The sequence below is a fragment of the Corythoichthys intestinalis genome, chromosome 2 (genome assembly GCF_030265065.1).
Source record: "Corythoichthys intestinalis isolate RoL2023-P3 chromosome 2, ASM3026506v1, whole genome shotgun sequence".
Classification (NCBI taxonomy): domain Eukaryota; kingdom Metazoa; phylum Chordata; class Actinopteri; order Syngnathiformes; family Syngnathidae; genus Corythoichthys; species Corythoichthys intestinalis.
Genome location: NC_080396.1, coordinates 20,304,459 through 20,331,983, shown reverse-complemented (window position 1 = coordinate 20,331,983; position 27,525 = coordinate 20,304,459). Strand labels below are relative to the sequence as shown.

The 27,525-nt window shown below is 38.3% G+C and overlaps 1 protein-coding gene across 6 annotated transcripts in view; it reads right to left on the bottom strand.

Annotated features, from left to right (window-relative positions):
• Window positions 1–1,176: 1,176 nt before the first annotated feature.
• Window positions 1,177–27,525, bottom strand: part of LOC130905125 (sodium-coupled neutral amino acid transporter 3-like) — a 123,210-nt gene continuing 96,861 nt past the window's right edge. For 5 of the 6 annotated variants that reach the window (XM_057818189.1, XM_057818206.1, XM_057818200.1 and 2 more), the window contains 12 exons: window positions 22,798–22,913; window positions 22,527–22,600; window positions 22,333–22,425; window positions 22,150–22,231; window positions 19,540–19,622; window positions 16,917–16,975; window positions 12,582–12,844; window positions 12,407–12,507; window positions 12,207–12,331; window positions 5,362–5,506; window positions 1,934–2,037; window positions 1,177–1,866 (listed from right to left, as the gene is read on the bottom strand). In XM_057818189.1, the coding sequence (XP_057674172.1) occupies window positions 1,762–1,866; window positions 1,934–2,037; window positions 5,362–5,506; window positions 12,207–12,331; window positions 12,407–12,507; window positions 12,582–12,844; window positions 16,917–16,975; window positions 19,540–19,622; window positions 22,150–22,231; window positions 22,333–22,425; window positions 22,527–22,600; window positions 22,798–22,913 (1,350 nt within the window). In that variant the 3' untranslated portion in view covers window positions 1,177–1,761. The remainder of the gene's footprint in view (window positions 1,867–1,933; window positions 2,038–5,361; window positions 5,507–12,206; window positions 12,332–12,406; window positions 12,508–12,581; window positions 12,845–16,916; window positions 16,976–19,539; window positions 19,623–22,149; window positions 22,232–22,332; window positions 22,426–22,526; window positions 22,601–22,797; window positions 22,914–27,525) is intronic. The other variant, XM_057818222.1, reaches the window with a different exon arrangement.

Genomic DNA, 27,525 nt, shown 5'->3' with positions numbered 1-27,525 from the left:
CAGGGGTGCCAATGATTATGGAGGGCACTGTAATTTAAATCTTAAATTTACATCCTATTTCCTAAATGTTAAATCAAGAAATGGCCAGAACTAAATATTTAGCTTAATATGCAAATTCACATGACTGGAGACCGGAAGTAACAAAATAAAACCTAGTGGAGCAGCTCAGACTCTGTTTACGTTACTTGAAAATGAATAAAACCTATTCAACAGTCGCCGTCTGCTCTTGGACATGAGTCATTGTGATAATAACAATATATAGATAAAATACATATTTAGGTGAAATTATTTAAAGAGTATTTTGAGTGCTCCAGCTTTTATTTTGTTACTTCTGGTCTCCAGTCATGTCTACAAACAATTGCTACATTCCTACCAATAAAAAGGGACAAATTCTGCAGCAGGATGGTGCTCCATCGCATACTTCAATCTCTACCTCAAAGTTCCTCAAGGCAAACAAGGTCAAGATCCTCCGGGACTGGCTAGCCCAGTCACCAGACGTGAACGTCATTGAGCATCTCTGGAGTAGGATGAAAGAGGAAGCATGGAAGACGAAACCCAAGAATGTTGATGAACTCTGGGAGGCATGCAGGACTGCTTTCTTTGATGTTCCTGATGACTTCATCAATAAATTGTATGAATCCTTGCCGAAGCCCATGGAAGTCATACAAAATATTAATTTTGGATTTCACAGCACCACTACTTAATTCGCTTATGTTATGTAACATATCTTTGTATTTGAAATACATTTTTTGTTCAATTTTCATACTACTTTCTGTAGGCGACAAAACTTTTGTCTTGCCAAAATTTGACCTTTATGTCTTCATTGAATGATAAATCTTTTTTCAGTGAAACAAATATATTTTTGTACATTCAGCATCATTTGGGAGGGCCGTAGTTTTCTTATGAGCCATTTCTGAAACCAATTCAAAAATGAAGTCAGGTTATTAGCAATATCAACAAAAGTTGATAAGCGACATGACTTTTGTCACGGACTGTAAATGACTTATATGACTGAAGTCATTAAATCATGCAAATAAGGTTGCTTAAAAGTTTGTGGGGATAATTTCAGCATCCTGAAAAGTTGGTAGCTCAAAATACAGGCCAAGCAGACAAATTCAAAGCTAATTATCCCTTCTCTATGGCAAGTGTTTGATGCAGGGGACACAATGAACTGAATTCATTTTGATATCATTTATTGAACTATGAAGTTCACAATAAATTTACACAACCACATTAATTGGTTCACAGTATAGCCATGCTTTTTGACTGAGGTTAATATTTGTGAAGTAGGCTACTGCTCTGCAGTATTACAATGTACAACACATTAAATGGCCTCAAAAGCCCCCTCCCTCACCCCAGAGTGTTTGGTCTTGCTAACTCATCCGCTGCCATTGACGGCGATAGACGTCCGATCCAAAATCCAATTTAAAATGGATCGGACGTCCATCCTCGCCAATGGCAGCCAATGACTTAACTGTCTTTATTCTGCTCTATTTCATAAAGCGACGATTATACAAATATTTTGCATGCAGACATCAATTTTCTTCTGAGCATTATCCTTCACAATTTTTAGTAAAGATTGGCCAGTTGCAAAGCGACGGCTTCTGTTTTCAACGTAAGCGGGCCGACGCTACTTGCCCATACGTCCCGAGTGGGTGGAACAGGTGCGTCCTCTTGAGCGGATGGTCAAAGCCACCCAGCAGAAAGCGGACGACCGTTCGTAAAAGTGAGGGTGCTGTTTCAGTCGAGCTTGGAAGCGCTTTAATGCCCGCCCAGACTTCGTTTTTCCCCACTCGTCCAGTCAAGTCCAATGAAGGTGAGACTCATGGTCATAAATATAAAGCCGAGCGCTGTGAAACATGCGGCCTGGAAACAAATTAAAAACAGGTGACGTCAGTTTGGAAGTTTTTGAAAGGCCCAAGTAGAAGGTTACCTGGATCTTTGGTCTGGAGTTCATGGGCTCTTGCTCCGTGGGGATGATACGGATGTAGAACAGTCCGGGAAGGATGAAGATCAGACTGGGAGCAGTAGTTGCCCCTGGATATAAAAATTAACAATACACAGGGCTTGAAAAAATATTAATTTTTTAAATTAAAGGTTATTTAAATCGATACATGATTTCTATATCATGAAGGAGTTTTAGAGCCAAACAAAGAAGGAAAAAAAATCACTATAAAAAACAGTGATGATCATGGAATTCTCATTATATTACAACTTTTTTTCTCCTAGTATTGCGATTTTTTTTTTTTTTTAAAGTAATTTTTGGGTGAAAAATGGTGACCACCACCATTAAAGATTGTGGGTCCACCAATGAAAAACTTTTTTGTGGGACTGGGTTGATAGTAGTGAGTATAGAATTTATTGTGGGTGTTAATCAGTAGCAATAAGAATCTACCGTATTGGCCCGAATATAAGACGGCCCTAATTATAAGACGACCCTCTTTTTCAGGACTCAAGTTTGAAAAAAAGACTCTCTGAACACCAAATTAATTTTTATAGAGAAAATAATTGCAGTACATACAAAACAAATGATTATAACAATATATTTGAGAGAAAAGCATGTTATTTTGCCTCATTCAAATCTTAATATCTGAACATTTAAATATGTCAACTAAGTGCAATCACATTCGTAAATGAATGGCTTCTGGTTTTTTTAATGTATATAAAATAGGGCTGTCAAAATTATCGCGTTAAAGGGCGGTAATACATTTTTAAAATGAATCACGTTAAAATATTTGACGCAATTAACGCACATGCCCCGCTCAGACAGATTTCAATGACAGTACAGGTTAATGCCCACTTGTTAATTGTGTTTTATGGAGTTTTGATGCCCTCTGCTGGCGCTTGGGTGCGACTGATTCTATAGGCTTCAGCACCCATGAGCATTGTGTAAGTAATTATTGACATCAACAATTGCGGGCTACTATTTTATTTTTTGATTGAAATTTTTACAAATTTTATTAAAACGAAAACATTAAGAGGGGTTTTAATATAAAATTTCTATAACTTGTACTACCATTTATGTTTTAAGAACTACAAGTCTTTCTATCCATGGATCGCTTTAACAGAATGCTAATAATGTTAATGCAATCTTGTTGATTTATTGTTATAATAAACAAATACAGTCCTTATGTACCGTATGTTGAATGTATATATTCATCTTGTGTCTTATCTTTCCATTCCAACAATAATTTACCGAAAAATATGGCATATTTTATAGATGGTTTGAATTGCGATTAACTGCGATTAATTACGATTAATTAATTTTTAAGCTGTAATTAACTCGATTAAAAATTTTAATCGTTTGACAGCCCTAATATAAACCAATCTATTGTGATAAAACAACAAAATTGCAATAACTGGATTAAACATCAAAGTGAAGTCTAACTGTAACTGTAGTCTTAAAACAAATCTGAATGAGAAACATTGCAATAAAATAGTGCAAACTGGTTCAACTTGAGAGTAGCTGAGACCTGTCGTGACAGAACATCGCTTCAATGATATCTGGCGCCATCTAACGTCGTGAATGGGGAGAGTAGCTGAGATCTGTCATGACAGAACATCTCTTCATTGATATCTGGCGCCATCTAGCGTTGTGAATGGGTATAATGTCTAGACCGCGAATATAAGACGACCCCTTATTTTTCAGTCTTATTTCAATGCAAAAAACACCGTCTTATATTCGGCCCAATACGGTATTTAGCAATGTAAACGTGAAAATGAATGGACATCCTGCGATTTAAGTTCTCCTGCTTAGAAATGATGAGCGGGTTTTACATTTTTATGATAAGTGCTTGTCCACTGTGAGAGACAATCTAAAGAAAAAAATCCAGAAATCACAGAATGATTTTTTAACTATTTATTTGTATTATACTGCTGCAAATAAGTATTCAAACACCTTTTCTATTAGCTAGAATTGTGAGCCTCAAAGACCTGTTAGTCGCCTTTAAAAAGTCCAACGAATAAGTGGAGTGGAAGTTGACTTTTTGAATCTCACTTTTTGACCTGTTTGAGGCAGTTAGCTGCATATAAACACCTGTCCACCCCATACAATCAGGAAGACTTCAATTACTAACCTGGGCAAGACCAAAGAGCTGTCCTAAGACACCAGAGACAGAATTGTAGTCCTCAACAAGGCTGGAAAGGGTAAGGTGCAATTGCCAAGCAGCTTGCTGATTTAAGAGCCACTGTTAGAGAAATTATTAGGAAATGAAAGAAGCCAAAGATGCCTGTCAATCTCCCTCGGACTGGGGCTACATGCAAGATCTACCTCGTAGGGTCTCAATGATCCTAACAATTGCGAGGAATCAGCCAAGATCTATACAGGAGGAGCTGGTCTATGATCTGAAAGGAGCTGGGACCTCATTTCCAAGGTTCCTATTGGTAATACACTAAGACGTCACGGTTTAAAATCATCATTGGCACGGAAGGTTCCCCTGCTTAAACCAGCACATGTCCAGGCCTTATTTAAGTTTGCCAATGACCATTTGGATGATCCAGATGAGTAATGGTAGAAAGCCATGTGGTGAGAAAATCAGCCAAGAAAAACACAGGAGGAGCTTGTCAATAACCTGAAAGGAGCTGGTACCACCATTTCCAAGGTTAATGTAGGTAATACACTAAGACGTCATGGTTTGAAATCATGTATGGAATAAAAGGTTCCACTGCTTAAACCAGCACAAGTCCTAGCCCGTTTTAAGTTTGCCAATGACCATTTGGATGATCCAGAGGAGTCATGGGAGAAAGTCATGTTGTCAGATGAGATTAAAATGGAAATTTTTGGTCTTAATTCCACTTATTGTGTTTGGAGGAAGAAGAATGATGAGTACCAACAACTCCAAGAACCTAAGAACACCATCCCTACTGTGAAGCATAACTAAACAGCATATCAAGGTTCTGGAGGGGCCTAGCCAGTCTCCAGACCCAAACCCAATGGGAAATCTTTGGAGGAAGCTCAAACTGTGTTTTTGAATGACAGTCCAGAAACCTCATTGATCTAGAGATCTGTGTGAAGTAGTGGTGCAAAATCCCTGCTGCAAACCTGGTGAAAAGCTACAGGAAACGTTTGACCTCTGTATTTGTAATCAAAGCCTACTGTACCAAATATTAACATTGATTTTCTCAGGTGTTCCAATACTTATTTGCAGCAGTATAATACAAATAAATTGTTTTTAAAAATCAGACTGCGATTTCTGGATTTTCTCCCTTTAAATTGTCTCTCAAAGTGGACAGGCACCTACCATGAAAATTTCAAACCTGCCCATCATTTCTAAATGGGAGAAATCGCAAAATCGCAGGGTGTTCAGATACCTATTTTCCTTACTTTACATCTAGTACAAGTGTATGAGTTAAATATGATACCCGTGATTCCGAAGATGTCTCGAATGTTGGGCACGAGGATGACCAGTAGATTGACGACAGACAGCAGACACAGGGCGATGACAACATGACGCACCCAGTGGAAGGGCTTTCCAGGGAAAAGAAGCTGCTGCAGGGCACGACGAATCTGACACAAAAATATACAGTGGAAATGGAAGGCATCGGGAACATGTTAATCGACCTCTTGATGCCCTAGTTTACACTGAACTTTTATGCATCATAAAGTATTGGGAGAATACCTAAGTACATGAAAATAATAATAATAAAAAATATATAGAAAATTATATTTAAAAATTTTATCCCAAAAATTTAAATCCAAAATTAAAAATCAAAATGAGATTAAAACCAAATCAAATACAAATAAATAGAAAATATAAAGTAAAATAATAATAAATAAATAAACATTAAATAATAATGATATAATAATAATTAAAAAAAGATTAAAAGCAACATAGGAGAAATGGAAGAAAATATAGAAAATGAATTAAAAGTTTAAAAAATTACTATTTTGGGAAAAAATAAAAGGAAGAATTTATTGATAAATTCCTCCTTTTTTTCCAGTATTTTTAATTTTATGTTTTATAATCATCCTTATTTCTTCATATTTTAATCCATTGATGCATTCATAAAATTTTAGCTCTGTTTTTAAATTTAATTTTCTATATTTTGTATTTTTGAATCAATACTGTTTGTTCTGGACAGGTATTTCCCAGGGTTACGACAAACCTGACTTGATTTCGACTTTACGACGCCGGAGTCTCGTCTGCTACTTTGTCTCCAGTCTTTTTTTTTTTTTTTTTTTAAATAATGTTGACTTTTTGTTTAGTGATGCAAGCTTTTATTTTGGCGGAGGAAGCAGAGAGCACCTAGTACTTGCACACGCGAGTAAAAAGCGCATGTACACACGAAGAACAACGCGTTTGCGCACCCGAAGAAGAGGGCAACGCTCACACTCGAACAAGTCGAGCAGCCGAGTGGAAGACAGAGGGGAAAGAAAGCCTGCGCGCACATTTGTTGCTTGTGAAGCATCCACAGCAACACCTGGTTATAACACCTTTTGTACTGTTTATTGTGCGTTTTCAATTGTGGTCGAATACTTGGGGCGAGTTTATGTAGTTGTTTTTGATGATGTGTGGACGCTAACTGATACATGCTAATTGTTTGTGTGGATCGTTACTGCTGTAGCAGCAGCTAGTTATAAACGCAAATTTGAATTGCTGTTATTGAACATGGAACTGATTTAATAGTTTTTCTATTTTTCATTTCATTCTGTAAGTGTTGATGTCATGAGCAACTGATTATAGTCAGCAAACCCCATGGACATCCATACCTGTCAAGTTGTAGGGTTTCGAGGTAATTTGTACAAGTGAGCACTGATTTTTAAATGTGTATGCCGTACGTTCAAAATCTGTACATTTTTCGTGCATTACATTTTTTTTTCTCCGTTTGGATTTTGTCACCATTTTGGCAATGAGACAATGTGCGTTACTATGCATTACATTGGTTGAATGATGTGAGAAAAGTCAGAGACACGGAGAGAGAAGAGTGTTTTTTGTGACGCTGTAGCAAACGCGATGCTAGGCTAGGTGGCTCAAATATTTCCTGACTGTAGCCGACAGCCTACAATCTACACCTAGATATCACATGCATATAGACCTACATGCGAAATGACAGACTTGGTGGCGTTGGTAAACAGCCACGATTTTAAAGCAGTAGACTTCTCTCAAACGCTCTGTTGTATTGAACCTTCCTAGCTAACCTAAGTAACTTTTTATCTAAAATACTCCTAAATCGGCAAAATCTTGACTTGAATCTATCTTTAAATGTTGAAACAGTTATAAAACTTTCACATGTCAAAAGTAGACAGAAGGGAACTAATGCAAAAACAGGAGCAATTTTAGCAACTTTAACGGTTGATTCACAACATTAAATGACTTCCAAACAAAGCAAAGGTTTCTATGTTTTTTGTTGTTGTTTTTTTTTTTTAAAAATGAAAAAAAAAACCATGAAAGGTAACACCAGTTACTTTGCCAAGTAACTAATTACTCTTACATTCAGGTACCTGAGTTACTAACTCAATAACTTTTTGGGAGAAGTAATTTGTAACTCTAATTAATTACTTTTTAAAAGTCGAAGGACGCGCCGGCGCGTCCTCAGCGCACGTCGTCTTTGAAGCGCCCTCACGTTTTAATTACGTCACCCACATGCCGTTGGTTGGTCTCATTTTAAAGTGCGGAAGTTGCGGTTTACTCTCGTTATTATTTGAAGTCAATCGACCAACTAAAACGTGAGATATTGTCATTTAAGTTTTATAGTTTTATTGTCCTCTCAAAACATTAAAACGCTGCATGGATCATTTGTTTATGTCTATATTTCCATCATTTCTTGTCCTTTTTCAAAACGGAAGCTCCATGAAAAAAAACACAAATCAAACGAACCCTTTCGAAGTCACAGTGAAAGCACAAAATGCGTTTTTTAAAAAAATAAATATAACTGCCGTGCGAGGTTCCACCGAACGAGAGGGAGGAGTGTTCTGAAGCAGCGAGGTGGCGAGCGACGGCCGTTTGGATCGAGCAGCGACTTTGTGTGACTTTGAGAATGAACGGAAAACTAAATTTAGCGCAAGCAATTGTGCTTTTTGATCAACTTGAGGAAAAGGATGGTCCAAATTAGTCATCATCGTCTTCTTCGGAAGAGTCCTCGAGTGAAGATAGTGACGGATTTGAACACGTGGGTGACGCCATCGATGAGCAGAGGTAAGCAAACTCACTTTTTTTTTTTTATGCTGAAAAAGTTTCTTTTGATATTGCAAGACAAAGTTAATTTTGATGCAATATAAGTGCGTGTTTGTGTATATAATAATAAAATGTGCATATCAGATCAAAGTCGTACGTGCACTGTGTGTATCCAAGGCAGGAATTTATAATTGTGGTGATCTTCTTTCTATATGAAGATTAGGGATGTAGCACATTTTCAGCTATGGTATTCTTTTTTTTGTCATACATATAGATTTCCATTATTATTTATTGCTGCATATATTTTTATTTTATACTTTATTATTTTCATAAATACTGACTTTTTTTCATGTACATTTATAGTGACAATGAAAGTAAAGTGAAATGAAAATGGAAGGGTGGAAAGAGGACCGACACCCCATGGAAGTGTGGACTGTGTGATGTCGCCCTGTGTCGAATTCCAGGACGAAACTGCTTTTCGGAGTGGCATGCCTGAAAAAAATTTAACTTGTTTATTGTAGATATTTTTGAAAATACTTTTTTTCCCAATGTTATATATATATATTTTTTCCCCCACAATCAGTCTTCTCAATTTGTGTATATAAATGTGTGTTCAAGAAGCTTGATTGTGTGTACATAGTTTTCATCAGGTGATGGGCCGCAATACCTAAACTCAAGAAGAGATGGCCTCTAAACACTTTTTGTGTTAGTTGGTATATATTTTTTCACTGTTCTTCACTGTTTGGTCTGCTGTATATAACCTGTTTTGACTAGAGCATGTATAAAGGCAAAAAACGCCTATGGCTATACCTGTTGTTTATGTTGAATTGTCAAATATAAGACTATTTATTCTAAATTTTTTTGGTTGAATGTTCATCCTAACATGTTGAATAAATATTACAAAGTTTCAAAACGGTTCGTTACGCATGTTTGGTTGTCAACTGGACATCAATATTAAAAATTTTGACAAAACCATTTTGGAATTTTTGGTCTTTTTGGGCCCAAAATGATGATTTATAATTGGTCAGTGAAGGAAACAACAGTTTGGACATGAAGTTCAAGGTGTCACAAAAAAAGGGACCAAACCAGGCTGTTGTAAACAATTATTTCTTTGAAATATAAAGGCAACTTCAAAGGCATGCAAAATCAGACAAAATAGGCCCAGACCTTAAAGGGTTAACAACACTGGTCATAAAGATGAAGTCTGCAGAATGAAAAGTGACGAAAACGGGAGATTTTATTCTGCCAATTTGTTGCCGAACACAATTTGCCCGCAACTATTGCTGATCACTTCTCAGAATTAGCAAAAGAAATGTTTAACTGACTCAAAGATCGGTAAGTTAATTTTATCAATTGACCTTTTTAATTTATAATTTGACACACTAACGAACTACTTCAAGTCAAACTGAATTGCGAGCTGAAGTGCCATGAAGTGCAGCCATCAAAAGACATGATAGAAATTGCGAAAGGTGCTACATACATTTATAACAAAAGTCACAGTTAAATTTTAGTAATCATGATCAGTGTTGGAAATAACGCCGTTCTAAATAACGCCGTTACATAACGGCATTATTTTTTTTAGTAAAGGGGTAATCTAACTAATTATTTTTTCCGCCGTTACAACGCCGTTACCGTTACTGACGGTCAAAAGCGGTGCGTTACTTACTCTGAATAAATTGAAGAAACTACCAGCCATAGCGAGTCTACTCTGCTCTGTTTATTTGTCATCCAAGACTTGGGGTGCGTTCCGGTTCGAGAATAGTGCACGTACTTCTTATGACTCCAGGCTGTTTTTCCCTGCTCATTCAATTAGACAAAGCTTTCCAAAGCTTGCTAACGTTTCTCTGTTTGCTACACATGAATGCTAGCCTCTTACCCATCCCCCACTGTCAGCCAGCAAGAATGCTGGTTCCATCTTGTGGATGGCAGACGCTTTGAGGGTGACGGGAGGAGTAGGGGGACGAGGCTACCTGAATGCAACCCCTGGATAGATGCGATGGATTGTGATTGGCTGAGGGTTAGAGTCATGTGTCATGGTAAGCCAATCAGAGCCGGTGTTTTCACACACAAACCGGAACAGCGCGTGCGGCAAACACACACGCAAAGCAGATGCAGAGGGATATGATGGCAGAGCATTCAGAGGAAAATTTGTCCTTTATGAGGTGGAGATATAAACACTATTTCAAGTTGGTCGAAATTAAAGGAAAGAATGTGCATGAAAAGTGTAATTTATATCCCGGGGCAAAGCTTTTGTCAACATCTCTGGTAAGCAATCCAAATCTGCTGAAGCACCTAACAACTACACACGCTACCACAAAGCTAGTGGCTGTCAGGACTCAGGAATACGCGGGCAGACAGGTTGTGTGGACCAAAATACAGGGAAAAGTAAGCAGGGAGGCAGACCGGCAGTGCAAAATGATTTAATTAAGGCTAACAAAAAACAAAGTATCAACCAATATTGTGAGGATCCAAAAAACACAGAAACAAATAAAAGTCAGGTCACGAACAAAAGGCTTGGTATCAAAAACTTACGTTGAGGAACACAAGGACTTGGACGGTGAAAACCTGAGAACACTGACGAGCACATGGGCATTGACATAGACTTTGACGATGACGCAACAAGGAGTGAAAAGAAACTGGGTGCTTATATACACACACATGCAGACAAGGGGTAACGAGACAACGAGGAACAGCTGGGTAATACAGGAGGACTCACTAGGAGCAGGTACAACAGGTGAAATCAATGGGTAATCACAGGGACAGTCACACTAGGAAAAAAACAACACAAAACCTAACAGTGGCGAAAAATCTTACTGTTTATTTTTGTTGCACTTCAAGTGTAGGATAAATCTGTTGCTGGTGAGGTGCAATAAATATTACAAGGTTCTATAACACAACTACCTGTCTGTTCTTCTCTATTCAACTGACTGAATTCTTTGACACACAACAACTTCTTTTTAAAGTAACGGAAATAGTTACTTTCCTTGGTAACTAGTTACTTTTACTATAGAGTCATTCAGTTACTAACTCAGTTACTTTTTGGAAGAAGTAGTGAGTAACTATAACTAATTACTTTTTTAAAGTAACGTGCCCAACACTGATCATGATGTAGCTGAAGATATTGATTGTTCTTTGATTGCACCAGGTTATATGTGACAACATTCATTCATTCATTCATTTTCCATGCCGCTTTTCCTCATGAGGGTCGCGGAGGTGCTGGAGCCTATCCCAGCAAACTACGGGCAGTAGGCAGGGGACACCCTGAACTGGTTGCCAGCCAATCGCAGGGCACAAGGAGACATACAACCATTCACGCACACACTCATACCTACGGACAATTTAGAGTGTTCAATCAGCCTACCAAGCATGTTTTTGGGATGTGGGAGGAAACCGGAGTTCCCGGAGGAAACCCACGCAGGCACGGGGAGAACATGCAAAGCCCGAGATTGAACCCTTGATCTCAGAACTGTGAGGCAGACGTGCTAACCACTCAGCCACCGTGCCGCCTACGTGACAATATTACCAATAAATTCATATTATTTTAAAAATTGAGTTTTATTTTTGTTTCATATTGCACGCTATATACGACGTTGAAAGATTAGTCACCAATTTGTAAGAGCATACGTCACTATATGTAAGATTGCCAACGGCCTTGGGTTGACAGGTATGGACATCTGTCATTTCGGAACTTACCTCGCTGTCTAGCTAGGACTGAGCTCCAACGTTTTGACGAACATGGTACAATGACGTACAATACATGTTTTTGGATAGTTATTTTAAGATTTGGGGGGTATTTAGAGATATTCAAAGGGTTCATTCTGATTTACGCGGAAATTCGGGTTATGTTGCCAGCGCAGGAATGGAACTTGCTCGTAACCCTTGGACAACCTGTACTTATGTATTCCTCCACTCCATTTGTTACTCTGCGGCTGCCAGTGACGGCGATAGACTGGGAAGGTGGGCTAGTCCTTCGACTTCAAATGGATTAGGCAAACTCAAATCATTTCACAGCATATTGGACATCTGGCATCACTGGCACTGAAAGAATTCAATGTAAATTCCGGCATCAAGGGTATAAGCGCATGTTCTTACAGGAAAGAGAACCACAGGGACAGTGAGAGTGACAGCAATCAGGACAGCAAATCGCACGCAGAGGATCAAAGTGTCCAGAGGGTCCACCTTACTGTAGGTATGAAGAAGCTCTGCTTCTGTGTTTTCTGCACACAAAAACAAAAACATATACAGTTCATATTTTGAAATCTCTGGTCTAAGTGGCAGAATGTTCCTCTCACCGTAAAAGGTCAGATAGCCAAATGTAGCGGTGAGGAAGTACATAATGAACATGCCAAGGATGGAAATATTGCCAACATTCTGCATTCTTCTCTTGGTTGGGCTTGAGGGAATAAAATTAAGCAATACTCATTAAGCGCAACGATGTTAGAAAAACAATTTTGACACTTGTCTTACTTTCTTAATTCGGTGTAGATGGGAAGAACTTCAGGGTGACATACGAAGGCGAATGCGAGAATTGGGATGGCGTATGCCGTCTGCAAACATTTGTGTATTTGTAGTAAGTTATTTAAGAAGCAATATTTCATTCTGTCTGTGCTTACCTCTTGGTTGACGGTGAAAAATTTGGTGACGCACATGTTGCCTGAGTGTTCTGTTGTGACAGAGTGGTTGCTGAACACCTCCAGAGGACACCCAATATGGAATCTCTTGTAAATGACCTTATGGAACAGAGGAATGTTAAATGTCATTAAGTAGTGCTGCAACCTAAAACTATTCATTGTAAATAGAAGCAGCACAGTAGTACAAATGTTTTGGCTCTAATGTAAAGATATTTAATAATGTACTAACAGCTGTCAATGGTTTCGTATTTTTAAACTTCTGTATGTAAATTATCATAATATCGTAAATGATAAATTACCGTATTGGCCCGAATACAAGACGGTGTTTTTTGCATTGAAATAAGACTGAAAAACAGGGGGTCGTCTTATATTCGCGGTCTAGACATTATACCCATTCACGACGCTAGATGGCGCCAGATATCTTTGAAGCGATGTTATGTCATGACAGATCTCAGCTACTCTCAAATTTAACCAGTTTGCATTATTCATTTCTTCATTTTCCATCCCGCTTTTTATTTTATCGCTATGTTTTTCCTTATTCAGATTTGTTTCAAGACTACAGTTACAGTTAGACTTCACTTTGATGGTTAATGCAGTTATTGCAATTTTGTTGTTTTATCATAATCAATTGTTTTTTTTACATTTCAAAAACCAGAAGCCATTCATTTACGAATGTCATTGCACTTTAGTGTACATATTTAAATGTTCAGATATTAAGATTTGAATGAGGCAAAATCAATTTTCTCTCAAATATATTTTTATAATCATTTGTTTCGGATGTACTGTAATTATTTTCTGTATAAAAATTAATTTGGTGTTCAAAAAGTCTTTTTTCAAACTTGAGTCTTGAAAAAGAGGGGGTCGTCTTATAATCAGGGCCGTCTTATATTCGGGCCAATACGGTAATATTGATTGAATATTATATTATTTTCCTTGATATCAAAGTTTATAGACCCGAAAAGTACTATGTCTTTAGATAACATGGGGAAGTCCAGATGAAGAGGTTATGGCTTTGGAAGCTCCTGATAAGTTAACCCTGTGCCCCTTTTTGGGTGTTTTTTTTGCAGATTTTATTATTATTTTTACTTTTAAAATACTTATTTTGTCTCTGTATAACATGTAAAAATGTTTAACACGCCTTGGATATATTGCTTGGAGTATTATTTTTATTAGCGAGTCATCTATATTAATAACTGATATTTTTACACTATAAACTATTACATTACCATATTAGGCCAAAAATTACACCGACTGGAAAAATATAAAGAAATGAAACATCAGCCGTCCCGTTCCAAGACCATGAGTGCCCTCTAGTGCACACTCATGCACAGATGAACATATTTTCTACCATTAGATATACTGTATCATATCTCCAGTTTTCCGCAGTCTACTGGTGCCAAATGAAAGCCGGTACTGAGTTTAAAATCCTTTCACAATTTCAAGTGATGTTAAATGTTAGTTTGTTTTTTAACCATGCTTAAATATGCGTTATTATGGGACACGGGCGGTGACTGACAACATTCAACGTTCGCTGACGGCAAACCTGTGGATGTATTTTAAAGCCACACCTTAAACAGTCTGCTTCCTTGTTTGAAATCATGGGAAAATCAAAATAAATCAGCCAGTAAATCAGAGAGAGAATCGTGGCGCTCCACAAGACTGGCTCATCCTTAGGTGCAATTTCCAGATCCTTGAAGGTTGTTAAAAAATTATACGCAAGTATAAACATTAAGGGAATGTCCATCTATCATACTGCTCAGGAAGGATAGGGGCTCTGAGTCCAAGAGATGAAAGTGGTTTGGTCCGAAAAGTGTGAATCTCATCTAGGCTAAAGACCTTTTAAAGATGGTGGTTATGACTGATTAAAAAAAAAAAAATGCAGCTATCCACAATGACACAAGTCCAGCACAGGCATGGGCTGAAAGGCCACTCACCAAGAATAAAGCCATTACTCCTTAAGAAAAAAAAACATTCCAAAATAGCCAGATTACAGGATGCAAAAAGACACCAAGACAAAGATTTTAACTTCTGGAGACATGTCCTGTGGTCTGACGAAACTAAAGTGGAACTGTTTGGCCATAATGACCGGTGTTAAATCTGGAGGAAAAAAGGAAAAGCTTGTAGACTTGAGAACACCATACCAACTATGAAGCATGGAAGTGGCATCATGTTGTAGGACTGTTTAAGAACAGGAGGAACTGGAGCACTTCTTAAAAGTGGAGAAAGAACATTACATAAATATATTAAGGCACCATCTCAAGACGTCAGCCTGGAAACGAAAACTTGGGCACAAATGGGTCTTCGAAATGGACAATGACCCTAAACACACTGCCAAAATGGTTAAAAAGTGGCTTGAGGATTACAAAGTCAATGTCTTTGGGGGGCAATCACAAACTCCTCATCTGAATCCCATCGGGAATTTATGGGCAGATCTAACAACATATGGGCGGTATCAACAAAAAAAAAAACTACTTTTGGTGTAATATTAGGAGATTGAAGTAGTATTAGGAGAAAAAAGTAGTAAAATTACGAGATTAAAGTCGTTACAATAATATTACTTATATTTACGTTACGGGAAATGGAAATTGTTCGGGTTACGTGGACTTCAACTTTTGGTGACGGTATGGTCAGTGTTTCTCTTGTTTCAGGTCTGATTTGACTTCAGTGAGAAAAAAAATGAAATCTGTGTTTTTGTACAGTGTGTGTAAACGTCTGACTGTAACTGTATATTGTCCTAGCAAGGGATGGGAATTGATAGGATTTTTACGATTCCGATTCCATTATCGATGTTGCTTAACGATTCGATTCTTTATCGATTCTCTTATCGATTCTAATTTGGGGAAAAAAAACACACGTTTTGATTGGCATTCGAGTTTGTTTAATCAGACGTCACAACCTTACAAACTTACAACGAGGTCAAAAGAGGCCCAAAGCCTCAATATTAACTGTGGCAATAAGTGGCAAATGCACAAGAATGTGTAACATTTTACTGAAACATTTTTCTAATAGAAATAAAAAAATATTGGTATATATTGGCATATAGGCCTTTGCAATTAGGCCTCTGCCTTTGGCAATATGTGTTAAACTTGCAGGTGTCCCCAAACTTTTTCCTGTGATGGCCACATAACTTTTCCCTTCTCTGATGAGGGGCCGGGGTCAGTTTGTAACAGAAAAAGTGTGACAATTGCAGGAGTGCCTAAATGTAAAACATTGTTTTTCAGACAGCCACAATCTAATAAACCCTTTCTGGATTCTTCACGGAACAAAAGTAAATAAAATAAAAATAATAATATAATAATAAATAATAATAACACTATTAATCAAATAGATAATAACCAAATAACCCTCTCTGAGTTCTTCACAGAAAAAGTATTAAAGAATATTGATCCTTTTGGCAAGCTCTTTTTGTTATTTTTTGTTCAGTATATTTGTTCAGACAATTCAGTAATTATTTTTGCGTGACATTAAACAACGATATGAGTGTATGTTGCCTGGTAATCTGTTGATCCCTGTCGGGAAGTACATTTTATGTTTTGTTCATTCAGTAATACCGGTAATTATTTTTGTGTCACATTAACAGTGTGTTGGGAAATATCCAGTTAAGATATGATTGCCTCTGTACTTGCTTTTATTTGTACCTGCCAGCACCCGCTTTTCCCCAGTAATTCTTTGGTTTTGTTAAATGGACACCTTATGCCTAATGTATACATAACACAATAAACCAGGATTGTTGTGGAACTCAAAATCTTGACTGGACAGTTATGGACTATGCACATTAAATCATTAGTAACATTAGTAACAACAAATATTACACAATACACCAAAGTATATCAGTAGCCGTGTCTTTCTGATAGTTTTCCCCTGACCTTTTTACCGCAATCAAATAATGAAAACCTGAAATTATGGCTTTTAGTTTTGGTGTGCCACCCCAAAATTTTAAGTGGCCCCATCTGGCCACCCCTATGAAAAATTTCTTGAGGCGCCACTGCGTTAAGGCTTTTTCATTGTGATGTCGAGGCCTCGAAACACTAGGAACCGGTTCTGAATTGGAATCGGATTTCGATTCCCATCCCTAGTCCTAGCATACATCACTAATTGAAGTAAAGATTTTGTTTGCAGTGGGTATCAGTAGGTCGATATTTTATTTCAGATGTAGTTCCTGTACACTCACAGCTGAGAGGAAGAACACCATACAGGAGAGAGAAAATCCACTTGTGTAACCAAGATAACCTGAGGAGCACAAGATAATTGGAAAATCAGGAGTGCTTTTCATGGCGGTAATCAAGTGTTCTTGTAATATCAACAATTTACAAAATATATTTTTTTTCTAGATATACAGAGACAAAAATAAGTATTTGAACACACTGCGATCTTGCAAGTTCTCCCCCTTAAAAATGATGGGCGGGTTTGAAGTTTTCATGGTATGTGATTGTCCACTGTTGGAGACAATCTAAAAAAAATCCAGAAATCTCAGTGTTTGATTTTTTTAACAATTCATTTGTATTATACTGCTACAAATAAGTATTTTAACACCTGTCTATTAGCTAGACCTGAGAGCCTCAAAGACCTGTTAGTCGCCTTTAAAAAGTCCACCTCCAATCCACTTATTCTCCTACATAAGTGGAACTGGACTTTTTCAGTCTGACTTTTTGACCTATTTGAGGCGCTTAGATGCATATAAACACCTGTCCACCCCATACACCCCAAAGAGCTGTCCAAAGACACCAAAGACAGAATTGTAGACAACTCCAAGGCTGGAACGGGGTACGGGGCAATTGCCAAGCAGCTTGATTATATAAGATCCACTGTTGGAGCAATTATTAGAAAATGTGAGAAGCTAAACATGACTGTCAATCTCCCTCGGATTAGGGCTCCATAGCTCAATGATCCTAACAATGGTGAGGAATCAGCCAAGAACTATACAGGAGGAGCTGGTCTATGATCTGAAAGGAGCTGGGACCTCATTTCCATGGTTCCTGTTGGTAATACACTAAGACATCATGGTTTAAAATCATGCATGGCATGGAAGGTTCCCCTGCTTTAACTAGCACATGTCCAGGCCAGTTTTAAGTTTGCCAATGACCATTTGGATGAGCCAGATGAGTTATGGGAGAAAGCCATGTGGTTATATGATATTACAATTGAACTTTTTGGTCTTAATTCCACTCATAGTGTTTGGAGGAAGAAGAATGATAAGTACCATCTCAAGAACACCATCCCTACTATGAAGCGTGGGGGTGGTGGCCAGTGTTGTTAATAACGGCGTTACAATATAACGGCGTTACTGACAGCGTTATTTTTTTCAGTAGTGAGTAATCTAATTAATTACTATTCTCATCTTGGCAACACTGTTACCGTTACTGAGGATGGAAAGGCGTGCGTTACTATATTGGTTATATGACGTGAGAAAAGTCTGAGGGAGACGGACTCATTAAGACGAAAGTTGTGACGCCTAGCAAACGCGATGCTAGGTGGCTCCAATAATACCTGACTGTAGCCGATAGCATCCAAACAACGCCCACATGATATGGTAGATATGGTAGATATCACATATATATATATATATATATACACATATATATATATATATATACTGTATACATTCATATATATATACATATATATATATATATATAAAACTAAATGCGAAATGACAGATACAACATGTATAGGAACTAGATGCGTTAGTAAACAGCCGCCATGTTAAAGCAGTAGACTTCTTAGGAAGGCTCTGTTGTAGAGAACCTTCCTAGCGAACATAAGTAACTTTTTATCTAAAATCCTCCGAAATCGGCAAAATCTTCTATCTTTAAATGATGAAACATTTTAAAACTTTCACATGTCGAAAGTAGACAGAAGGGGACTAATGCGATAATGGGAGCAATTTTAACGGTTGAGTAAAATTAGGGTAAAGAATTGGGCTAGGGCCAATTGTCCCAAAAACCTTTCAAACTTCACATAGTGTGACCTATGTTTTTTTTTTTTGGGAGGAAAAAAACAAAACATGAAAATTATCACCAGTTACTTTGACAAGTAACTAATTACTCTTACATTCAGGTAACTGAGTTACTAACGCAATTACTTTTTGGGAGAAGTAATTTGTAACTATAATTAATTACTTATTTAGAGTAAGATTAACAACACTGGTGGTGGCATCATGCTTTGGGGGTGTTTTTCTGCGCATGGGACTGGACGCCTGCACTGTATTAAGGAGAGGATGACCAGGGCCAAGTATTGTGAGATTTCTACTTCCCGCAGTTACATCATTGAAAATGGGTCGTGACTGGGTCTTCCAACATGACAATGGTCCGAAGCAGACAGCCAAAATAACCAAGGAGTGGGTTCGTAAAAAGCATATCAAGGTTCTGGAGGTGCTTAGCCGGTCTGCAGAACCTAAACCCAATAGAAAATCTTTAGAGCAACCTCAAACTCTGTGTTTCTCAGTGACAGTCCAGAAACCTGATTGATCAAGAGAAGATCTTTGTGGACCAGTGGTGCAAAATCCCTGCTGGGGCTGTGCAAACCTGGTGAAAAGTTACAGGAAACTTTTGACCTCTGTAATTGTAAACAAAGGGTACTGTACCAAATATTGATATTGGTTTTGTCAGGTGTTCCAATACTTCTTTGCAGCAGTATAAAACAAATAAACAGTGGAGAAGCACCTACCATGAAAATTTCAAACCCGCCCATTATTTCTAAGTGGGATAACTTGCAAAATCGCAGGGTGTTCAAATACTTATTTTCCTCACAGTATATACATGAGAATTTAGGGAAAGACAAAAATCAGGAATTACCAAGGTGCTTCATGAGGGCCAACGGAAGGATGATACAGACAGTGACTATGAGAATGAGGTAATTTCCATTCATGAACCAATCACTAGGTGAAGAAGATAAAGGAAGACTCCTTTAACAAACTTTTGCCAAAGCTGTTACATGTGTAATTATTATGAAATTATGAAAACAAAACAAAAATCCCAAAAAGGCAATCAAATTTATGTTGAATTATTGTAGTAGATAGAATTTTACTGTTAAAAAACAAAACTAAAAATTTTAAATACATGTGAAAATGGTATCGTACAGAGGTGTCAAACTGGTGGCCTTTGGGTGGCTCGCGAAAGTAAATCACATGCATCGACTTAATTAAGTAAACTTAAAGGGAACCTCGGACTTAAAGACTTGTAGGCTCTAATAAGCCACAATTGTTCTCTTTTACTAAAATATGTTATTAGAAACACCTAAAATATTGCCATTGATTTAAAAATCTATAATATTTAGTATATGTTTTGACCAACGAAGGGCACCATGTTTAAGCGCGCAATGGATGCTCAGGGTGATGATGTAGATTGTCACTGTCACTCGACGAATACTACTGCAATTCCTTCTACGCGGCGAGACGTCCAACACATGCGTTCATCGGTTAAAAGCGGTGAGTACTTACTATTTGTGTTCTTATTGAGTCTTTTATCATCTTTTTTTGAGTCAAAATACTTTTGTATGTGTTTCCCTCTCATACTTTTAAGCATCGTGTTTTCTTGTGGTAGCTGTAAAGCAGATTCTTTCTTTCTTTATTTTCCTTTCAGGTGTGACAAATCCAAACAAACATACAGCATTCATTTGTGTTTACATTTAGTTCAACTAAAAAAGGAAAGGGCAGACTGGCGAAGCCGAAGCTTATTGAATCCTGCCCCCAGTATACTATAGAGGACGCAGAAAATATCAAATAACAATTTTGACATTTCAGATTGTGTAATGATTACTAGGTGTTCTCCCCCCTCCCCCTTGATTGTTCATTTTTCCAATAGTCATTGTCGATCGCGGCGATTTGTTTGTTATGTTGATTAAATCCAGTCGATTGGTTCATAATTCAGAGGTTAGTTCATTCTGTTGATTCGATCCAGAAGATAGGGAATAGCTGAGGACCGATGGCAGGCCGTGTCCGCCACCCTCTTTCGTCGATTTAATCCTCGTCGCGGTTTTCATTCCTTGCTGCATTCCGACGAACACTCATCTCCAAGTTGCGCAGCTCTGTAGTAATTTTCATGACCATTCTGGTTGTGGCAGTGTTGGATGCCACTAGGTCATTCTTCACCTGTAATATATATCATCACAGGCCTTGTTGAGGATGGCGTGCACTCCAGCGATAGTGCTGACGGCAGTAATGGCCAATTCCACTGATCTCCTTTGGCTTTCCAGCATTTTCGTGATGATCCGACGAATCAAGTGGGCTCAGAGCCCCTGCAGAAGAATCGCAGCCAGCAGCGCAACAAAAAGATACACATCCTCGATGTCTTCAACTTCGAGTGTGATCAGACATAGCGCCCGCTATTTTCCCCAGCTATCCTCCACAAATCCAGACTTGAAAGTGTTGCCCGGGCATGGGCGTTGTCCAGGTTCTGGTCGCATTGTAGAGTATATCTTGTCCTGGGCACTCAGTGACCAATTGACCAGTTCCATGTCTTTACAGAATGGCACAACACTACTATTAACAGTCAACTGTCTGTACGCTTAGAGAGCCAAATACTTAGATTGTGGATCTGTTGACCACAATAGTCATGTAGGATATTTAAACTACCCTTATTTGATATTATGGCGTTTAAGTATATTCTTTAGGCATCTTTAGTATGTTCTGTCTGTATGTATACACACAAAACAAGCTGAAAGTGCACGGTAGTACTTTGGGTGTCAAATAGGACGTTTTGCCGGTGTAGCACATTTTGGAGAAAACACTGTTTTTTAAACTACCGTCTCATCCCGTCTTTCCTCTTTATTTTGCTTTTGCTGCTCGTTTTGTGAAATATCGACAGTGCTGTCATGCTCATTAACATTCCTCTTGGGTTCAAATTGAAAGGGTTGAACAGATGACATGTTTATGTTGCTAGAGTCATACTCTGGAAGTTCGGAAGCGTAACCATGTGACGTCACTGCCCTGCGACTTCAACAACAATGGCGACCTACTAGTTAAACTAATTTTACAAATTGTATAAAAACGAAAACATCAAGAGAGGTTTCAATATCAGATTATTTTAACTCATGATAATGTTTATCTTTTAAGAACTACATGTCTCTCTATCCGTGGATCCCTTTAAGTAAAATTTATTTTAAAATTTCCGTAGTCCAGAAATCGGAGAATGTTTACTGTTTTTAAATTAAATCCAAAAATGATTTACTGCTTCCCACCTTTTCTTCTTTTTTTAAAGGGAAAAAAAAGACTGAGTTGAAGAGGCAATTGGTCAACAATGTTTCAAAACTGTTGATTGACTTTACCTGCCATTGACGGCGCTAGACGATCATTCGCTATCATAACGAATATCTTGCGCCGTCGAGGGCAACAAATGACTGCCCTCTAAAGTGTTCAGACACCAATGAATGACTCGTTTTTAGTAAAACTGCATCTGAATACTCACTCTGACCCATCCGCTTGGCCACGAAAAGCCTGGATGACAAGCGGTAACTCGGATTTGACAATGAACAGGTAGCTGGACATAGCTGCAAGAAAAATTCAAAGATTTATCGGCATGGTCTTAATTGGCCAAGCATTAGTGTCACAGCATTTTCATGATCTAGTGTTACATCCCATTCATATTGACCTCCAATATTATGGAGTGTTATGATGACAGCTGCTAATATCTTTCCTGGATGTCCAAATGCTCTCATGCCTAGGTGTTCATAGGCACGGATACCTGAGGAGGAAAAACATCACGAAATTCAACTAAAAAGACTCCAACAAAGTGAAAAGGTCAAACAAAACAAACAGTCTTGGCTAAATATTTTGATGCCTTACCCACAAATCCAGCACTACGTAGTAGCAGATGGATGGAATAGGAGGATAAACACGCGATACATATCAACAGGACCCTATCATGCACGAGAACAAGAGAAATATGCTTAAGGAAAACAAGACTCCAGTAAAAATCCGCTTCATACATGAAAAAAAAAAACTCATTAGTAGCCAAGCACACAATGCTGTTGAATGACAAATCAGGGGTTGGGCAGACAGGAAGAGGAAGTCACTCCAAAAACAGCACTCTATGAACGAGTAGACAAGCACTCACAGGAAAAGGATGATGCCTGTGTTGGACATGGCGTAAGAGAGACCCAGAATTCCACTGCCCATGATGGCGTTACTCAGGTTGAAGACAGACATTCCCAAGGAGGTTTTACCCTCGAACTGAAAGAGAGTTAGGTCGGAATATTCACTATTAGAAGACAATACAACAGTGATGACCCACTAACTTAATTTATCTTAAATCATCATTCCTCACTGAATTTGAAATGGCCAGTGTTCTCACTAACACGATACTAAGCAACGTAACGTTACTGTAATCTGATTACTTTCTTTCAGTAACGAGTATCTATCGCGTTCATTTTTCCAAACCAGTAATCTGACTGAAGTTTGTTTCTTTAGTGTTTGTGCATTAGTATTTTGTCATTGCATTATAATACAGTGCCCTCCATAATTATTGGCACCCCTGAAAAAGATGTGTTTTTTTAGCTTCTAATATATTTTTTTAATTCAAATAATATGGGACCTTAATGGAAAAAAAGAGAAAAATCCAACCTTCAATACAAGTGCATTCATTCAATGGGGAAAAAATCCCACATAAAGAAAAAAAATATTTAACATCAAATAATGTGTGTCACAATTATTAGCACCCCTGGTGTTAATACTTTGTACAACCCCCTTTTGCCAACAAAACAAGGTCTGGGGACTGAGATGGCCATGGGAGGAGCTTGATTTTGTGTCTGGTGAACCATTTCTGTGTAGATTTGGCCATATGTTTAGGGTCATTGTTTTGCTGAAAGACCCAGTGACGACCCATCTTCAGCTTTCGGGCAGAGGGCAACAGATTTTGATTTAAAATGTCCTGGTATTTCAAAACATTAATGATGCCATGCACCCTAACAAGGTTCCCAGGGCCTTTGGAAGCGAAACAGCCCCACAGCATCACTGACCCACCCCCATACTTCACAGTGGATATGAGGTGCTTTTCAGCATGCGTATCTTTCGTGGCACGCCAGACCCACTTAGAGTGTTTGTTGCCAAAAAGCTCAATCTTTTTGGCAACAAGGTGCTTTGGTCTCATCTGACCAAAGCACATGGTCCCAGTTGAAGCCTGGGACCGTGTGTATTTTTGTGTGAGACCAAGATTGAGCTTTTTTGTGTCTGTTCTATCAGGTGGATAGCTCATGCGTCATTTCCCCGGCAAAATGCAATAGACATTTATTTTAATTTCTTCGAGTTGGCAGGAAAAAATCGCAAGTTTTCTTAATGTTTCAATAGTCTACCTATTTTTATGATCATTATAAATGCATTTACACAACGAAATAACGCTGGAAAGGTTTGTTAAATATATTTCTGTGTGGGATATTTTGCTCACTACGCGCCTCTATGACAATAAGAGGAACAGCAGCATACAAAAATAAACAGTACGAAGAGGTGCAGCCCTCGAAACAAATGATAATAACGATGTTTAACTAATATCATCTTTTAGGCCCGTACAGTTTTTAAAATGCCTGCTCAGCGTCAAGGTGCCAGTCTTTCTGCTCTAGCACGAGAGCAAAGCGCCACATTTGTTGCATTCGGCAAGGCCGACACGGTTTTCTGTAGCATCTTCCACTATCGATTTAAATCCTTTCCACACACTACTCGTGGATTCTTGCCTTTTGAATCCCCCTGTCTTTAGTTTGCGTTTCACCTCTTGCTGCTCTATATCGAAATTAGAAAAGGAAATACGAGGATGCAGTTGCAGACTCGCGGAGAGGCCAAAGTGCAAGGGGAAGATTAAAAGGAGGGCGGGGCCACGGCGTTCATGTGGGCAAACAATGCACCGGCTCTGCTGTGGCTCATGTTTCGGATTACCAAAGCGCCTTCTCTCTGTTTTATCCAATTTATTTATTTTTATAGCTAATATTACTTAGTTTAACATCCATACATCGTTTTAGTATACAAAAATATATTTATTTAAAAAAAAAAAAAAAGCGAGCGAGAAGTCCGGCCCGACCAGACCCAAACGTAAATCATTGACATTTTAGGCCCGAAATTCGGGTCAGGTTGGGTCGGGTTCGGGCACAACATCTAGGCTATTAGTCTTATATATTTTAAAATGCGCTGAATCGATTCGGCTTGTTGCCTGCATCGAATCGAATCCTTCATGCCCCGAATCGGGATGCATCGCTGCATTGATTATTGTTGACACCAGTACTAATTACCATATTTTCAGACTGTACGTTGCACCTGAGTATACAGTAAGTCGCGCTTGCCAAAAATTGCAGAATTAAAAGGAAAAAATCTAGTAGTCCCAGGGTTGCGACGTACCCAACTTACATGATTTCCACTTTACGACGACAGTCTCATCTTTTTTTTTTTTTTAATGCTGACTTTATTTTATGATGCATGCTTTTATTTTGGTGCAGGAAGTGTAGAGCAGGTAGTACTTCCGCATCTAAGGGCATGTACACACGCGCCCACCCCACACACGCACACAAGAGGAAGAGCGCAGCCGAGTGAGAGAGGTGACAGCCTGCGTGCACATTTGTTGCTTGTGAAGCATCCAGAGGCGAAGGCTGTATATAACCCCTTTTGTACAGTTTATTGTGCGTTTTCATTTGTGGTCGAATACTTGGGGCGGGTTTATGTGATTGTTTTTGATGATGTGCGGACACTAACTGATACATGCTAATCGTTTGTTATTGCTGTAACAGCAGCTACTTGTAAACGCAAATTTGAATTGCTGTTATTGAAGATGAGCCTGATTTAATTTCTTTTTATTTTAGTTTCATTCTGCAAGTGTTGATGTCATGAGCAGCTGAATAAAGTCAGCAAACCACACGGACGTCGTCATTTTGGAGCTTAGCTCGCCGTCTAGCTAGGGTTTAGCGCCAACGTTTTGGCGAGGACAGTACAATGGCGTATAATACATGTTTATGAATTGTTTTTTTTTTTTTTTTTTTACTTTAGAGGGTTTTTAGAGGTATTTAAAGGGTTAATTCCGATTAACACGGAAATCCGGGTTAGATCGCCTGCGCAGGAATGGAACTCATTTGTAAACAAGGGACTACTTGTATAAGTAAGTATAAGTAAAAGGTGAATTTTGTGGGGATTTTATTTTATCAGAGATCACAAATAAGTGTGTACTGCTTAATTAACTACTAAGTGAAGAGGTAAAGTGTTAAACTACTGTTACATTAATGCTGTTCAATAGCCAGTATATTGCGTTTTGCGTTGTTTGTTAGCATTGAGCTAAACTTACTTATTGAATGCAAATGTACAGTACATGTGTTATTGAATGCAAATGTACAGTACATGTGTTAGTTGAAGAATTGTTCCCTACCTGCAAAAGTGCTCTCAGTTGATAAGTGAGTCACATTATTATTTTCTTTTAATAGCACAGCCTGCTTGATGGACTAAGTAGATGTATGTTAGGGTGACCAAACGTCCTCTTTTGCCCGGACAAGTCCTACTTTCACCTACTATCCTCGTGGTCCAGGCGGGTTTTATAAATTCATAAAAATGTCCGTTTTTTATGATTTTTCACGGGACCAATTTGAAGAGAATCCCTCCGACCGCTGGGTGGCAGCGCCTGCCTGCGATGACATCGCTCCTAGTAGTAGGGAGGGAAGGAGTAGTTCTTGTTTTTGTTGGCAGTTTACCCCTATCATGAGGCATTACCGTCATCTACTGGGTTGACGATTTGGCCACAACGCCTGCCCAGTTATTAAGTTTTTTTACGATAAATACGTATATAATGGCAACTGTTGACTTCTGTCGGAGCTTTGACTGTAAAATCCAGTTTAGTATCGCATCGTTGCGCTGCCGATGATTGTAAAGTTTCATAGCAAAGTTTGATTTTTGCCTCAGCTAGCCATCAGTAAGCTAAACCGCGCTAGGCATTGTGGGAAACGTAGTTTTTAACTGCTACGTTTGGAAACATGCTGGTTGAATAGTTTTTCAGTTTATTTCGGTTTTTGTTTGTGTGCAATCTAGAGCATCGAATGAGAATATCAATTGAATGGGAATAACAATTTGTCAAGGACAATTGTCGTGATAGTAATTTATAAAAATGTTTACTTGGCACATAGCCTACTCTGTATATGTGTATTGACTGGACTACATTTCTATGGGTCTGCATTATATATTATACGTATACATATACATATATACTGTATGTGTGTGTATGTATATATATATATATATATCAGAGGTTGCGCTAGACTTTTTCGTTGTCTGTAATTTTGACTGACAGGGTCATAAAAATCCGGTCATAATCTATTTTTACCCGTCACTTAAATTTTTAAAATGATGATAATGACATTGTGGTGACCCTTTGTTTAGCATAATTCACCTTCCGTACTTGTGTGTCCATTTGGCCGAGCGGTTAGGGTTACCAGCTACGACAGTCACGTGACAGAGACACTTAAGAGCCGCGTGCGGTCCCCTCTCTATCCACTCACTCTCGCTATATGATTGGGCGAAGAGTCGAAATGCTCTCTCGTGAAATGCCTGTTTAAAAATGTTCCCGTTGTTACTTCTTGCGTTCGCTTATAAGTGCCCATTTAAAAAGGAAAAGCGATGGATGATACTACACACAGAGCGTATTATTAACAAATGTTAAAGTTGTATAATCATATAGCGAGAATAAGGAACGTCACTGACAAGCGCAGACCCCGCGAGTGGATAGTGAGGGGTCTAGGATAATGCGCCTACAGCTAACAAGACTCTTAACATTGCATACCACTTCAACATATTCAATAGTATTTAGTTTTCATTCATTTTAAATTAA